General features: G+C 42.8%; 1 protein-coding gene across 1 annotated transcript in view; it reads right to left on the minus strand.

The window, feature by feature from the left end:
* SRD5A2 (steroid 5 alpha-reductase 2) overlaps positions 1 to 17,463 on the minus strand; it is a 27,331-nt gene continuing 9,868 nt past the window's right edge. The window contains exons 2-5 of the mRNA XM_081857723.1: positions 8,498 to 8,661; positions 5,662 to 5,763; positions 4,535 to 4,685; positions 1 to 792 (exon numbers count right to left, since the gene is read on the minus strand). Of these exons, the coding sequence (XP_081713849.1) occupies positions 726 to 792; positions 4,535 to 4,685; positions 5,662 to 5,763; positions 8,498 to 8,661 (484 nt within the window). The 3' untranslated portion in view covers positions 1 to 725. The remainder of the gene's footprint in view (positions 793 to 4,534; positions 4,686 to 5,661; positions 5,764 to 8,497; positions 8,662 to 17,463) is intronic.

The following is a 17,463-nucleotide window of genomic DNA, read 5'->3' on the forward strand; positions in this document are numbered from 1 at the left end:
TTTGGAACAAAAATTTTATTTCTTATTCAGTTAACAAGCCATGTTTTACAAGGAAATGACACATTCACTTAAATTACATAACGGTTTTGGGAATATAGCAGCCCATTCTTGATCATAATCAGTCCACCTGGAGGGGAAAAAATATGAAATATTGTTCTCTATCAGCAAGAGGCCTTGGAACCAGGAATTACTTTTTCATAGACGACCTGTTGCTCTTTATAGGGAAGACCACTGGAGCAGAATAGAAAGATTACCAGTAAAAAAAAAGCAGATATTTTCTTTCAGAGTCTTCAGTATAGCTACAGCAATGACAACTACAGACAGGCCCAGATGAAACTTCAGTAATTCCTACTAACAAAAAAACAGCATTGCTAGGGATAAAAGCAGTGTAAGTGTGTGTGTAGACATTTTGAGTGGAATAATGGTGCACAATAAAAGCATTAGGTGCCTCTGCAAATCACTGACACTCTGCTTGACAAAACTTGGTTTTTTTGTTGTTTAAAAAAATCAAAAACTCTGACGATGAATCACAGAACTGTGATTACTTGTTTCCATCCAGCAACAATACTCTGTATAACTGGCAACATAGCACTATTCAAGTTTCTTTCCCTTTGAAACTCACATCAGCATTTTACACATTAATAATAAACTTCATAATTAAAGTTATACAGTAAAATAACACACAAAACACACCCCGCTGCTCAAAAAGTCCAGATAATTGGCCTCTAGAATATGAATGGAATCAAGGCTTTTCTAGATCTTGGATAGCCAGTGAACCTCTTGTGATAGTACCTGAAAAGACAAAAGGGACACACAATGAAAACAAAAAATGGCCAAAATGATATAGACCTGCACAGATTGCTTTAAGAAAGTAGAATCTCGTTTTTCAACATCTTATGCTGCTTGTGGCAAATATTTAAAATGTTTTGATTAGAGGGACTTGGAATTTCCATTCAACTTTCAGATTTGAGCAATGGTGAACATAAGTATTGCAGTGGCAGAAATTAGACATCAAACCAAACTATGGTTAAGGATGCTGTGATTTAGTGTGATGTTATATTGAAAAACCATAGTTTCTGACAGGCTAGCAAACCAAAATCAAACCATAGTTTCAACTGAATTAGGTTTGCAAACTATGGTTTGTTACAACCGTAGGTTGGTGTGACATACGAATTTACCAAGTATACTTACAGTCAGTCCTCCTCCATAAGCTGCTGCACCATGGAGATGGGAGTGAATTTATGAATCTATCAAGATGAGACCCAAGAAGACAGAAAACAACAGCAGACCGACAACTCTGAGCTATATGTGTGTTGTAAATTTAGAACAAAGAACAGTTCCATGCTTAAAAATCACACCCTCTAAGCCATCTGACACCAACTGCCCTGTGTGAAGGTTATTGATGATGTTATATTATTTCATTGTATTTCAGAACAGATTAGAAACAAACTCTGAATAAAAACAATTATCATCCCAGCAAATGCTTGCTGGAATTTTTTAAAAAATACTAGCTGGCAGAAGATAGTGAAAGAGGGTAAACTTGATTGGGCAAGGCATTCCACACTTTGGATGCAGCTACTGAGAGAGCTCTAACTCTTGTCACAGCCAACCAGGCTTCCACAACAGGTGAGACATGTCAATTAAGTACAATTAAAGCGCATTTCAAGCACACACACACACAAACGCTCCAAAATAATACTGGGAGCTGCAGTTTGTTGAGAGTGCTAGAAACTGCAGCTTTGTTAGGGATGAACTACAGTTCCCAAGGTACTTGAGAGGGGGTACTTTCAGTGTACGGTGTGTAAACTAGTCTTAATCTAGAGAAGCAGCCAGTGTGTTTTTGTGTGTGTGTGTGTGCGTGCTTTGTGTCTCACCCTGGCTTCTCTTGTTGAACACTACAGACCTATACATTGACTTGAGAATAAGGTCCATTGACCTCAGTGGGACTTGCATCTGAGTAGGCATGATTGCACTGTAAGTCTCCCTCTCATGAAGCAGCTTTTCATGTATAATCTATATCAAGCACATACATTGAATTATCTGCCTATTATAGGTCAACTGGACAACAAAAATGGATTCTACGTGCCCTAAGGTAAAGGTAAAGGGACCCCTGACCATTAGGTCCAGTTGTGGCCGACTCTGTGGTTGCGGCGCTCATCTCGCTTTATTGGCCGAGGGAGCCGGCGTACAGCTTCCAGGTCATGTGGCCAGTATGACTAAGCCGCTTCTGGCGAACCAGAGCAGCGCACGGAAATGCCGTTTACCTTCCAGCTGGGGCGGTGCCTATTTATCTACTTGCACTTTGACTTGCTTTTGAACTGCTAGGTTGGCAGGAGCAGGGACCGAGCAACGGGAGCTCACCCCGTCGCGGGGATTCAAACCGCCAACCTTCTGATCGGCAAGCCCTAGGCTCAGTGGTTTAACCCACAGTGCCACCCACGTCTACGTGCCCTAACAATGGCCAAAAGACTGGTATTGATGAACTAGAAGAAGAAAAATATGCTCCCCTTTAATCAATTGACTGAAGACATAACAGCACTCGAAACGTAAGGACGGATTGCTTATAGATGCAGACTTTATTTGGATAAATATATCAATATTTGGAATGAGTTTATACAGAATTTAACAAGTTATTAATAATCATATCTGTATTAACATACATTACATATATATAGTCAAAGGTGACTAAGGGGCGTGGCATTCATCTTGCTTTCTGGCTGAGGGAGCCAGCATTTGTCCGCAGACAGCTTTCTAGATCATGTGGCCAGCATGACTAAACTGCTTCTGACGCAACGGGACACCATGATGGAAGCCAGAGTGCAAGGAAACACTTTTTACCTTCCCACAGCAGTACCTATTTATCTACTTGCACTGGCATACTTTCGAACTGCTAGGTTGGCAGAAGCTGGGACAGAGCAATGGGAGCTCATCCCACCGCAGGGATTTGAACCACCAACCTTCTGGTTGGCAAGCTCAAGAGGCTCAGTGGTTTAGACCAGTGCCCCCCACTATATATATCTTCTTCTTTTTTCACTTTCTTTTGTATAATTAATTTTTTTAAAAAATTAAATAAAATAAGAATAAGGGACTTCCAATGAGGCAAGATGGCGAATGCCATGGCCGTGCAGAGCTCTTGAGGACCACCAGTATTGGTAACAATACTGACAGCATTGCTTATAAACTTTACACCCAACACAAGCACTTGTCACTGTCTCACTGACCCACCCCTATTGCGAGCAAAAGGGGGGATGGCCTGTTCTCAAACAAGGCCATCCATGCCAGCTGAGACACAGGACCAACTGGCTGGGAGCCAAATGGTCCAAGCTACCCCAAGCAAACACCTGTATAACTGCATATAGGCTACTCTCTACAACCTACTCCCCAATCTTCAGCCCATCCCTAACTCTAGCCCCCCTCTCCCCCAACCCACCACACTGTATGTCAACACAGCACACTAGGTTCAATAATATAAGGTGAGAAACACAGGACAACCTAGACAGGTTGGCAGGGAATCATCCTATAAAATAGACATACAAAATGGCTAGCTTAAAAGCAATTACACTAAATGTGAGGGGATTGGGAAACCCTATCAGAAGAAAACACATCACCTCGTATGTAAACACCATGAAACCACACATTGCCTTTCTACAGAAAATACACAACCCACCCAAAGGAAGCAAACTCCTGAGCAAACCCTGAGACCAAAATTTTAAAGCCACAACAGTGGTAAAAGACAAAAAAGGCAGATTCGTTTTTGCTAAAGAGGTACTAGATGGCAAAAGTAAACTGACAATTGGCTCCATATAGTGTATGCCCCAAACACAAAATAAATACTAGAGTTCATCTAGAAAACAAATTCATCTCCTTCTCTGAAGGGGAAGCAATCCTAGGAGGTGACCTCAACCTAAATAAGAGAGGCACCTCCCTAAAAGATATCCATCCTACAACCCCCTGAGCAACCTTCCTCAGAGGTAAACCCCAAACAATTAGAAATTCTTACAAACTACTAAAAATGCTAAAAAGACGGAAGCCTTTATGACATATGGGGAGAAAAGAACCCAGGAGGCACCAGCCACACATTCCAGTCTGGACGCCATGGCACAATGTCCATACTGGTCAGCATTCTGCTCACACAAGGCCTGACCCCCCTGGTACAAACAACATTAAAACCACAGACCACACCCCTGTAGAAGCTACCTCAAAATAGGAGAGGAAGCACAAACTACGTACCCCATCGTGGTCCTTCAGTCCCATCCTAACCACAAACCAAGTTGCTAGAGAGGATCTCTTGAAAACTCTCCAAAACTACTTTAAGGACAATGATGTGGGTGACATAACAACCCCTTCCTCTGGGATACAATGAAAGCAGACACCAGAGGAACCTGCATAAAGGAGAGGGCATCCCTTAAAAAACAAACCCCCTCCAAAAAAAATGGTAAATTAGAACGAACATTAAGCCCCTCTCATCACACTACAAACAAACAGGAGCAAAAAAAGAATAAGAATAAGAATATACAAACAGCATGCTTGATACCTGTGATGGTGATAAGCACGAGGCCCAATGACGCAGAGTGTGAAAAAGGCAAAAGCAAAAGCTGGCAGGCACCAGGTTGCTATAGCATAGCCAAACCATTCCAGTATCTCACCAAAGAAATTTGCTCCTGATACATATGCAAACAGTCCTCCTGCATGAAAGGGAACTAGTATGAGCACATTTGAACAGTGGAAAGTGAGCCTCATTTACACATCCTAAGGATGTTGCCACCAGGGCTGGCATTAACCCAACAGGGGTTCCTGCTGCCATTACTGCAGCCATGGCTGTGGCCAGACGGTCTCAACACCCCCTAGCCATTATTACAGCTCCCAGGGCCCATAGCCAATTGTAAGCAATTGCAGAACAATGTTGTACAAAGTTCTTTTGCTAGTGTGGCAATGGCAAAAAGAAGGCAGAGTTTTGACTTCAGTACTGCTGGTCAAGAGGATTTAAAGAAGGCCAGACTGGACTTGATGGGCCTGTCATCAATTGTTCCACTAGGCCTGAACTACCAGACGTAGGTTGGGGGTCTTCCACAGTCCAAGAAGCCCCCAAACAACTGGGAACATGTCTCAGCAGTAAACCACTGCATTTGTTGCATTGGCAGCTGAGGCTTTAGCTCCAGGGGAAGAGTGGCAGCGGGCTCAGCCAATCAGACACAAAACAGGGACAATGTGGCAGTAAGGAGGGTGCTTAGCCCGTCCCCTTACTGCTCTGGCACTCTCATTGGCTCCATGACCTCAAAGGTAATAAATTATTGGTTGGCCTCACGAGGACCTTTACCTGTGGTCAGAAATGTTTTAGACTTTCTGCTCAGATAAAGTATCCTAGAAAGCATTCTCAGCTTCCCACCATGATCCTATTACTTCAGGGGTGGTGAATATGTGGCCCTCCAGATGTTGTTGGACTCCATCATCCCCAGCTGGCATGGTGGAAAGTGAAGTCTAGCAACATCTGGAGGGCCACGGGTTTCTCATTCCTGCATTACTCTGCTTATTATTGACCACTTCTGATGAATGACAGGTGATTAATAGTGTGACCTGCTGGTGTCTTCCTCACCTACCCTCATGTTTCTCAAACCACAGGGACAGGGTCCCCACAAGGAAACTGGGAAAAGAATGACATACCTTGTGGGATTTTGTAAGTGAGCTCCCCAGGTTTTCTTAGCTGGCGCAGAATGAGGTCACTGTGAATATTGACTCCCATGCCAAACAAGAACAACAAGAGACCTAAAAGCAGAGAATGAAGTATTTATTGGTTCGGTGACTAAAATATTTGATTTCAGGCCCTGTGCTCAAATAGCCAGCCTGTTTAACAAGCACTGTTAATTGCCCCATACAGGCAAGCAAGGGAAGGGAGAATCCATATTATAATGAAACATGGCAGTTTGAGACCGGGGAAACTGGGGTCTGCAGAAGAGGGAGACTGCTGAGTTTGTTTGTTAAGGAAATAGCCTTCCCCTGGTGTGTTTGGTATATTGTTTCGTAATGTAAACATGGGACAGAGTATTGCCACAGAAACTAGATAGCAGGAGAAATTTCTGGAAGGTGATTGCTGCGACATTCTTTCTTTCTTCCCCATTTTGCCTGGCTAAGGTGATGTCATCAAGAGGTAGGGTGTGGGTGTGGGTGTGGGTGTGGGTGTGTGGGTGTAACTTGCAATCTTGGAACTGGGTCTGGAATAGAGTTGCCACCTTTGTTCTGGAAAAATACAGGGCAGGGAAGGCAGTGATTTTTTTTGGGGGGGTTGCCCCTTTGGAATTTATCACATGCACATGTACATGTACATACACATGAATTTGGAAATCTGTCTGTGCTTGGCTACTCAGAGCTTAAATACATGATCTTTCACACACCCTTTCAAACACATGCATTTGGAGAGGATCCCTAACTTGGCAGAAAGAGAGAGAGAGACCTGAAATACAGGACAAAACTGTATTGATACAGGATGTAGCGTTTTACATTGGAATACTGGACAATCCTGTACTTAAGTACTTAAGTACTTAATTCGTTCCGGAGGTCCGTTCTTAACCTGAAACTGTTCTTAACCTGAAGCACCACTTTAGCTAATGGAGCTTCACGCTGCCACGCAATTTCTGTTCTCAACCTGAAGCAAAGTTCTTAACCCAAGGTATTATTTCTGGGTTAGCAGAGTCTGTAACCTGAAGCGTATGTAACCTGAAGCATATGTAACCCAAGGTACCACTGTATTATAAAGGGCAGGTGGCAACCCTAGTCTGGAAGAAGACATAAGAGGCTGTCTGTGAGGAGCAGTGGTGGTTGGTGCCCATTGAGATGGGTGGAGAGGAATGCAGGGAGCTCAGGTAGTAGCTGAAGCCAGAGCCAATGTCACAGCCAGATTTCTCTCCATTCACCTGCCTGCTGAATTCTACAAGGGCAACACTAAGACTGAGAAAAAGGAAGCTGGCTGGCAGTGTCACTCCCTGGGCCAGACCTACCGTAAGTAAAAGGACAGCCAGGTGGCGGCATGGAAACTTGGTACTGGCTAACCAGTACCTCTCTCCCTTAAGAGTTTGGAACAGTGTCTGCACTGTGTAAGAATGCACTATGCAGAAGGGGAATTCCTGAATACCAGCACCTCCAGTGTAACCATGTTTACTGCTGGCCAACCTATTGTAGTTCCTTTGGCCTTTCAGGACCACAGCCTGGCCATACGGAGCAGAGCACATGGCCACTGCACACGGGAGTGTTTACAGGGTAAGTAGAGGTAAGTATTACCTGTCTCACTCTCTCTTCCAACAGGGGGAGGCAGGCTGGGCAAGGGGACTGGAAGAGCATCTGGGCAGCACTGCTTGTGTATCTAGCTCAGGAACAGGGTGCCTGCAGCCCTCCGGAGGTTGCTGGACCACAGCTCCCATCTTCCCTGACCATTGGTCAAGTTGGCTGGGGCTGATGGGAGATGTAGTCCATCAATGTATTGAGAGCCACATCCCTGATCTAGTTGAAGAAAGCACACACTGCAGTGGCTGAACTTTACTCTTTCCCTGGCCATGTCTCTCTTGGCTTTCCATGGTCAGACCTCCAACAGCAGCAGAGACAAGCAAATTCCTCCTCCAAGTGCCAGGCAGACTACAAGTGAGGCCTGCAGCAGTGATCAAATTGCAAAGTGATTTCCCCTATAGTGATGCATTTCTGTATGGTATTTTCACTAATATATGTATTTATCTGCACAGGGTTTATTTATTTACCCAGGGTTTTGTTTGAGCTATGGTTCAGCCCTAGAACTTAATTTGCATGGGGGAGGGGAACCAGAAAAAGTTTTTTTTAAGTGGGTGGTGGGTGGGAGAGAAGACATGTAGAAGGAAAAGAACAGATAAAGCAAATACAGTGGTACCTCGGGTTACATACGCTTCAGGTTACAGACTCCGCTAACCCAGAAATAGTACCAGTTACAGATAGGTAGCCGTGTTGGTCTGCCATAGTCAAAACAAAATAAAAAAATTCCTTCCAGTAGGACCTCGGGTTAAAAACTTTGCTTCAGGATGAGAACAGAAATCGTGCTCTGGCAGCGCAGAAGCAGCAGGAGGCCCCATTAGCTAAATTGGTGCTTCAGGTTAAGAACAGTTTCAGGTTAAGAACGGACCTCCAGAACGAATTAAGTACTTAACCTGAGGTACCACTGTAGAGGATGACTAGCAAATGCCAATTGCGTAAGTCTGAAACATGCAAATTGCTCCCTCTAATGGCCTGTCTTTATGGTTACACAGCTTGTTCCCCATGTGTTTTCTCTTCCACAAGGGCAGCTGTGTGGGCCTGTTGCAGCAACAGCAAGTCTTCTGGCACTTTGGGTTTTGCAAAGTGTTGAACTACTGCTGTTATTCATACTATTGTTTTCCTGCCTTGACATTTTGACAACATTGTCTATGATTTGACACTCTGTAAATTTGGCGGAGCTCATATTAACTAGATGGCCAGATGCTTGACTTCTTGCAACTATAATTACCTGATGTAAATCTGATGTCATTGTACCAGTCATCTGGGTATTCGGCACAGTAAATCAAGTAGTAACCCTGAAGGAAGCCATTAAAGATGCAGAACAGCACACCAAAAAACAGCTTCTCCAATGGGAAAGGCCTGCCTCTTCGGAGGAAGGAGTAAATGAATGTCCTGAAGTAGTAAAATAAAAAATAAAAAAAAGGTAGGGAGCAGAAATGGGGGAAAAAGAAAAGTGTTGGAGAAGATACAGAATTAAACAGTTGGAAATACAAACCAATGTACCATATATAACATGTCTGAGGTCGTCATCAATAGTCTCAGCATGCTAGGAGGTAACCCAAATTTTGCATATTTTCATTATGACCCACAGAATAATCCCCTTGCAACTGCACTGTTGGTCACCTTGCTTCATGTGCCATTAACATGAACTCAGTAGGCTCCAGATTCTAACCTACTTCAGTTTCAGTTCTGTCCACATGGCAAGCAGAAGTAGAGTTTGTGAAGCTCTTATCAGCACACATCATGTATCCATGGGTGTTGTTTGGGGGTGGCCCGTGTGTGTTTGTTGAACATTATGCATTCCTAGGTCTTTTGCACTGAACCGCAGATCTCCCTCTTTTTAAAAATTCAACTTCAAGAAACAAAACCCCTTATTTACAGGGTGGCTTTCTCTCTGAAAACGACCTAAACATGCCCCATTTATGTTGTGCAGTGGAACTCCTGCCCCTGTGTACACACCCTCCCCAAACCTTCACAGGCTTCTTTTTGGGGGGCAAAGAACCCCTAGAACAGATTTAAGGGGTGCACAAGGGGAGGAGAGGGAAGAAGTTCCATTGCACATGCAGAAACCCTTGCACTGATCCCAAGGTAACCTTTATATTCATTGCTCCACCCACTTTTGCCTCTGGCCCCACCCACCACTGGCACGTGTGGCCCCAGAAGGTTGCCCTGAAGGCAAGGTGGTCCTCAGGATGAAAAAGATGCCCCAGCTTTGGCTTAGAGAGAGATCCATGCCTAATATTGCAGATAACCTCCGTGCAACCAGAAGGAGCTGTGGAGAATGCATACCCACCCACGGACATTTGGGCTCTTGCCGCAGACCCCTTCACTCCACTAGCGTTGTTTGTATTATTGCATATAATTAGAAAAATGCACAATAAATAGAGATGCTTCACACAGGAGAAACTGCTTAAGCACAGTTCACTGCTATATGGGGAAACTGTTGGTTCTGTTACGTGCAGTACATATAACTCTGCTTTCTATTTTGCTGTGTGTATCTTGCCTGACCTGCTTTCTTGGAGAGCTAGAGCTGTATCTGCAAGACTGCCAGGTCATGGTGATGGCAAGATTCATTTAGCTCTTAATACTTCTTTAAAATAAGTGAAGTGAGAAGTGCATTCCGGCCATTAAGTGTAATCCCAAATAAACATTTTGCTTTTTAAGATGGGAAATCCAAAAGTAGGTCAGCAACCCGAGAAGGCACAGTAGAAATGGGATCTCTCAAGTGTGGTTCCATTAACCAATTCAAATATAGCACTCTTTTAGCACCAGACCAGTATTGGAATTTCAAAAGCTGCCGGATTAACAATTGCAGAGGAGCAAACAGCAGATTCAGCAAGGGAAACAACCTGGCAACTTTTCAAAGAGAAAATAAACCAGTTCCCAGACCAAAGGGAGAACAGGGTCCCTGCCAGAAAAACAGTGGTTGGGTTGCCTGCCAAGAAGAGAACAAATTGAGTGGCAGGAGAAAATGCCTGGAATATTGTTTTAGCAGGGATTTTCAGCCTTCCATGATCACAAGTCCATACAGACCTCACCAGAATATTACATGAGAGACAGGAGGCATGGCCTTGTAAGGTAAGCAAAGTGGGTGTCCTTAGTTACAGCACCAGAAAGAGGGAAAAGCTTAACAGAATTCCTTCAGAGCCCTAAGTCTATTCAGTTTTGTATAGGAAACTTGGTGAGTCACTCACTCTTTTCCCAAGGAAGTCTGTGACTCTTTTCATCATAAGGTTCCTGTGAGGCTTAACTCTGCAGCTGTAATCACCAAATAAAGTTTCTATAGGCTTTTCCACACACACCCAGGTATCGCCAGTGCTTGGAGCTTTGTAGTTCCTCCACTTACAGTCCTCTATTTCAGCTGTTCCCACTTTTATGTCTGTCTTTTCTCTGCTTTCCTTGCTGTCTCTCAAGTTATGGCAAGGTTCCCTCACAAACTTCTGTTGGTTGCTGCTGCTGCGTTTGTTCCTATCATTGCTTGCCTCTCTGCTCCACAGCCATCTCATCACCTTATACACAAGCAGAGGCAGAGTCCACATCTTCAGACTCCTCACTTCCATTCCGGCCATGTTTACTTCTGACTGCCTCAGATCTAGCATGGCACAGAGGCGAAGACTGTCCTCGGCTACCTCACAATCTCAGGAATAACTTTCAGCCAAGCTAGACAAATGTCAGTGAAATCCCTTGCGCGGGCTTCAATGTCAGCTTTTGAGGTTTAATTAATGTGGAATTTGCTAGCTTTAGCAGAGGCTGTCACATCATATCAAGGATGGGCGGAGGGCGGCAGTCTGAGGTCAGCCAAGACCAATAGGACAAAGCTTGCAGGCAGAGCCTAAGAGCAAGACTGAAAGATAAATCAGAAGCAAACCCAGAACCAGAGACCAACTGAGCTCCCAAGGACTCTGTTGCTTGAGAAAGGCTTACTGGGCATAGGAAGCCAGCTTATGGTAATAGGATCCCCCTGGGCAGGAAAGACCAGTTTGGGGTGGGAGGTGTAGAGTCAGTCCAAGGCCTGAGGGGGTACTAAATGGCATAGGCAGAAGATGCAACTAGTAACTCACCTTGCAGAGCATTATCAGCTCTCTCAGCCCTTCCCTCTACATTTAAGCACAGCCATCTCCTGACACATCACTACTTCAGGGTGGAGCGAGCATATCTGGAGTTGGTTTTAATGATATCCTGGTAGCAAATTTGTGCCAGAACATGGTCTACTGAAACTGGAGAAAGGGCTGCTCTGTGCCCACATTCCACAGCCTCATTTGCTCAGTAGCCTCTCCAATAGCTCCTCTCCCTATCATTTTTCACAGTTTGTAGGGGACCTTGGCCAGCCTATAGCCTGTGCAGTGTCCCACAAGGAACATTTAATATTGGGGAAATGGAGGCAATCTAGCCACCACCTTCCTTTCCTATTCCGGGAGAGGGATCATTGTGTTCTCTGGAGTGTTACTGTACTGTAAGCAGAAATGAAAAAAAGAAGGCCTTTCATTTTGATAGTGAGATGATGATGATGATGATGATGATGAATGAATGCAGCATATATGGTGCTTTACAGACTTTATAAACAAAACAAGTCTTTTTTATGATATGGATATGACCAATGAGAACAAACGAAACCACAACACTTATCAAAACACACTGAGAAATTAAGGCTGCAACGTTTAAATATAACTGATTTTAAAAGTAACCCCAATTTATTGGGTAACACACACATAAAATATAGCATATATATAGCACCTTTTGAAGACCTTTCTATGCTGGCAATTTATGCTGGCAATTAAGAAATACTCTTCTGTAAGAGTTGATCTCTGATTTTAAAATTTTCATATGGTTTTATTGTACTGTGTTATACATAACACAGTACAATAAAACCATATGAAAATTGTTGTAACCCACTCTGACATTTTGTAATGAATAGTGATCTAGAAATATATTTATAAATAAAATAAATGAATAAATACATATCAGCCTTCTCTCTGCTGGCTGGGGCAGATGGAAGTTGTAGTCCTGCAACATATAGAGAGCATCATGTTGGCAAAGGCTGATATATATGTTAAAACTAATAAAACACTTGAGATGGCAAGCACCATCTTAAGAGCCATTCTGACTTTCATCTCACATTGGAGGGGATGCCTCTTTTAAGATGGTACCTTCTAGGACCCAGCTGCAAACAATCTAAAGACATCAAAGTATAATTCTTGCTTTAAGAAATGCTGCAAAATTTAACCATCAGATTAAGTGCCAAAGGATGTAATCATACATCCATTTACCTGTGAAATCAATTGAACTTATTTCTAAGTAGACATGTGGAGGTGCTATTTGAAGTCATGATTAATTTATCAAGGTTCCAATGCAAACCAATATCTACTTACTTGGGAATAAGCCCCAATGACCTCAGGGAGACATACTTCTCAGTAAGCATGCATAAAATTGCACAGTAAGATTTGTCTTTTAAATTAGGTTGCAACTCTCTACAAAAAAAAACCCCTTGTCGTGAAAGAGGAAGTGGTTGCAATTTAAAACTCCAGCTACTGTAGTGGCTAATAATAAACTGCTACTTAAAAATGTGCTGATCTGTACACATGCATATCAAATAATCCTATGACTCTTGGGCAAATGAAATATAAATCCAACTCATATTTTTTCAGAAGTTCAGTAAACTAATGCTTCCATAATGCAATGTCACTGTAATCTGAACATCTAATCAAGCACAGTCCAATTAAGGAAGCTGGTGCTTATCAGCATTCAATACATGAGCACTTAAATTTGGAGACTCAACATCAGGTGTAGGGACCCATCAGCCTTTCAGATGTTGCTCAGCTACAACACTCATCACCCCTAGTCATTGGCTATGCTTGCTGGGACTGATGGGAGTTGTGGTTCAGCAACACCTGGATGGCCAAATGTTCCCTACCCCTGCTCTGCATAATAGAATGCATTTTAAAAGGTTAAAATCCTCAGCATGCTTCTCTATTTGTGTTGACAAAGTGCCAGGAGATGAAAAGACCACAGACATCAGAAAACTATCTGAATTCCCCTGACAACCTCCAAAGTGGGTTAGAACTGAATGGGGAAGGGTGGAGAATTTTATATGTTGTTGGAACTTTATTGCCTCTATTTACATTTCAACACAGGAAAGCTTTGAAGCCAAGGTGGCATGTGACTTTATTCCTACGTCTTTGCTGCACAGACATAAAGGAAAGCAGCCACTGGTCCATGAACACTCTCAAGCTGTTAGGGCAACTGGCAACCTGAATGCCTAATGACATATGGGTAAAAGAAAGGCAGATTGGCAAGGAAGGTTAAAAAGTATGTACTTGTAATGGCAATGTTGTTCCACCTGTCTTAGGTAAGCACAAGGCAAATGTTTAAGGTTAGCACCGGAATCTTTACCATCTCCAAGACGTTCCACGTTGAAGAAGAAAGCATTTGATCTCGGAGATTCTACTGCTAAAACTGCTATTGAGCAGGTAATTTCATTTCTTTTTTTATTAATAATTTTTATTAATTTTCCAATTTTTAACACAAAACAACAACAACTCTCAAACATCAACAAATACAAACACATACAAAGATATCATTTCTTAACCTCATTTTCATAAACCTCCTTTCTCGGACTTCCCCATACCTCACCCTTTTTGCATCCTTGTTTTTTACAGTTTTTCAACAACCCTTTTTGCCAATTAAGTTTAAACTCATTGTCATTCTCAATTTTACCTTAAATCATCAAACAATTTTAGCTGCAATTCTGCATCTTCCTTCCCCTTGACATTTTATCACTCCTCTATTTTACAACAGTTCTTAAGATATACTTTAAACTTCTTCCAATCTTCCTCCACTGTCTCTTTCTCTTGGTCGCGGATTCTGCCGGTCATTTCTGCCAGTCCCATAAAGTCGATCACTTTCGTCTGCCATTCTTCCAGTGTGGGTAGTTCTTGTGTCTTCCAATACTTTGCCAGAAGAATCCTTGCTGCTGTAGTGGCGTACATAAAAAAAGTCTTATCCCTCCTTAACACCAATTGGTCGACCATGCCCAGGAGAAATGCCTCCGGTTTCTTGTGAAAAGTACATTTAAGTACCTTCTTAATTTCATTATAAATCATTTCCCAGAAGGCCTTAATCCTTGGGCAGGTCCACCAAAGGTGAAAGAAGGTACCTTCGGCTTCATTACATTTCCAACATTTATTATTGGGCAAGTGATAAATCTTCGCAAGCTTGACTGGGGTCATGTACCACCTATAAATCATTTTCATAATATTTTCTTTTAAGGCATTACATGCCGTGAATTTAGTACCGGTGGTCCATAACTGTTCCCAGTCAGCAAACATAATGTCATGACCTATGTCCTGTGCCCATTTAATCATAGCTGGCTTAACAGTTTCATCTATTGTATTCCACTTCAGCAACAGGTTATACATTCTTGATAAATTCTTAGTATTGGGTTCTAACAATTCTGTTTCTAGTTTCGATTTCTCCACCTGGAAACCAATTTTCCTGTCTTGTTTAAAAGTCTCCATTATTTAATAATAATGGAGCCAATCTCGTACTTTAGACTTTATTTTCTCGTAACTCTGTAGTTTAAATTTACCACTTTCTTGTTCTAAAATTTCAAAATATTTTGGCCATTTAGATTCCATGTTAAGTTTCTTCACCTCCTTGGCTTCCATAGGTGATAACCACCTAGGGATTTTATTTTCCAGCAAGTCCTTGTATCGAATCCAAACATTATATAATGCTTTCCTAACAATATGGTTTTTGAATCCCTTATGAGTTTTAACCTTGTCGTACCATATATATGTGTGCCAACCAAACATGTTATCAAATCCTTCCAGATCCAGAATGTCTGCATTCTCAAGAAGTAGCCAATCTTTCAACCAGCAAAAAGCTGCTGATTCATAATACAATCTTAAGTCCGGCAGGGCAAACCCCCCTCTTTCTTTTGCATCAGTAAGTATCTTAAATTTTATTCTGGGCTTTTTGCCCTGCCAGACAAATTTAGATATATCTTTCTGCCACCTCTTGAAGCAATCTAGTTTATCCACAATTTGTAATGTCTGAAACAAAAATAACATTCTAGGCAATACATTCATTTTGATGAAAAAAAAAATCAAAATGAGCAGGTAATTTCAATCTGTTTTAGCATTTTAACTTGTATATGTTTTAAAGTACAGTTGTATTTTATTGTTTTGCTTTATTTTTTTATCTTCTTGTAACTGGCTTTGAGGTTATTCTTACAACCAAGTGGTGTACAGTGGTACCTCGGGTTACAGACGCTTCAGGTTACAGACTCCACCAACCCAGAAATAGTACCTCGGGTTAAGAACTTTGCTTCAGGATGAGAACAGAAATCATGTTCCAGCGGCGCGGCAGCAGCAGAAGGACCCGTTAGCTAAAGTGGTGCTTCAGGTTAAGAACAGTTTCAGGTTAAGAACAGACCTCTGGAACAAATTAAGTACATAACCAGAGGTACCAGTGTGTGTGTGTGTGTGTGTGTGTGTGTGTGTGTGTGTCCATAGAACTGTCATCACACTGAGAGCCAAACTACACACTATGCTGATTGGACTTCCTTTTTATTTTTTGCTTTCAAGGTAATCATGGGGAGTTTCAACTTTGACCTGACTAGTGGTATCTGAGTGGAGGACCTTTTCTTCCACACAGCTTTCTGTGATCTAAACGCTGCCCACCTAGTTGCTGTTAGTGCTGAAGCAACAAAACCAAACTTTCCCAGCAGTGCTCTTCCTTTAAAAGCTAGAGCTCCCCACTCAGTGGGGCTAGTCCACAAGGACAAATGGAGCTCTGCTCCACCACCCTCAGTCTACCCTTGGCCAGCCCCCACTTGCCTGCCTTCTTACTTGCAGCCAGTCCAGGGTGTGGCATTCCCCATCAGCTAACTCCTCTTTAGTCTCCCTGCTGCCCCTGTAGGGAGGAGGATGGAGAGATAACTAGCATTCATTAGCTCTACTTGTCAATGGTTCTGGCTCAACCTTACTGTTGGTCTCCCTGCCTTCCGCCCTACCAGTTCCAATGGGCACCAGCCTCCACTGCTGCTTCAAAGTAAGCTTTTAAAATGTTGGGAGAGCCCAGCACAGGTCTCCCACCTAATGTGTAGATTTCCTCTGACACTGGCAGCAGTGTGGAAAGAGCAGCAGAAGAACATGGTTCCTGCAGGTTTGGGCTTTGTGCGAATGAGTCTGAAGTCTGCTCTTCTCTAGGAGCCTATGTGTGGCCAGTCTGTAATCTAGCCAAGGCTGTGGCAGAAGGCAGCATCCATTGGTTGCCACCATTGCTCCACCTGGCCAGCTGCCCAGCTCCTTCTCAACCCTGCCAAACTAAGTCCTACACAAATGAAGCATGTGGCTTCTTGGAAAGCTTACATTCTTTAACAGATGGACAAATCTGCTATGGCATGTATCTCTTCACTAAGGTTATGAGCTCTTCAGTTTTTTGTCCCCTTCACATCACCAACACCATGTGGATCAGATTCTCACTTTACCAGCAAGGCTAAGGAGCTGTCCACCAGAATAAGAAGCAAGGCTTTCAGAATAGCAAGGGAGCTGTCCAGCTACAGAGCCACACTGAGCTGAATAACAGGAGATGTTGCATCAGCAAGTGCGAGGCACCAGCTGGGCAGCTTTATAGCCAGTTTTGCTGCTCCACTCCGTTTCTGAGCATCAAATTATGCTGGGGACCCGTGATTGGATTTCCTTTTTAATTTTTGCTGCATTTTTTGCAGCCATGGAGAGTTGCAACTTTGTCAAAAGAGATGGAAGAATTGTGGTGATCAATCGATGGTAGTGCCATCCGAGAGGTGGAAATGCATCTTGTTCTTGCATTTGAGAGCTGTATTCTCAGTCAACAGCTCAGGACTTGCTTCTCCTCAGTATATTGGAATTGTAAAGATATGATACTGTACATAACCTCATGTAAAAGTATCCCTGTTACACACTGCGAGAAATATACGTATATATAGAGAGAGGGGGGAAGGGATATATGAACACAAACATTTTGTTCATCATTCTAAAAGAAAATATTTAATAATGAAAAATCATTCCCCCCCCAATTTTTCATAAAGAAACGAAGAAAGAAAGAAAGCCTTCAGAGAAAATGGGGGGGGGGAATCTCTCCCTACCCCCAAATTTTTCAGTCCCCCCACCAAGGCCTTCACATCTCTAACTCCAATGTACTCCTCCTTCAGCC

This window comes from Podarcis erhardii (genome assembly GCF_964252035.2).
Source record: "Podarcis erhardii genome assembly, chromosome: 3".
In the NCBI taxonomy this organism is placed as follows: domain Eukaryota; kingdom Metazoa; phylum Chordata; class Lepidosauria; order Squamata; family Lacertidae; genus Podarcis; species Podarcis erhardii.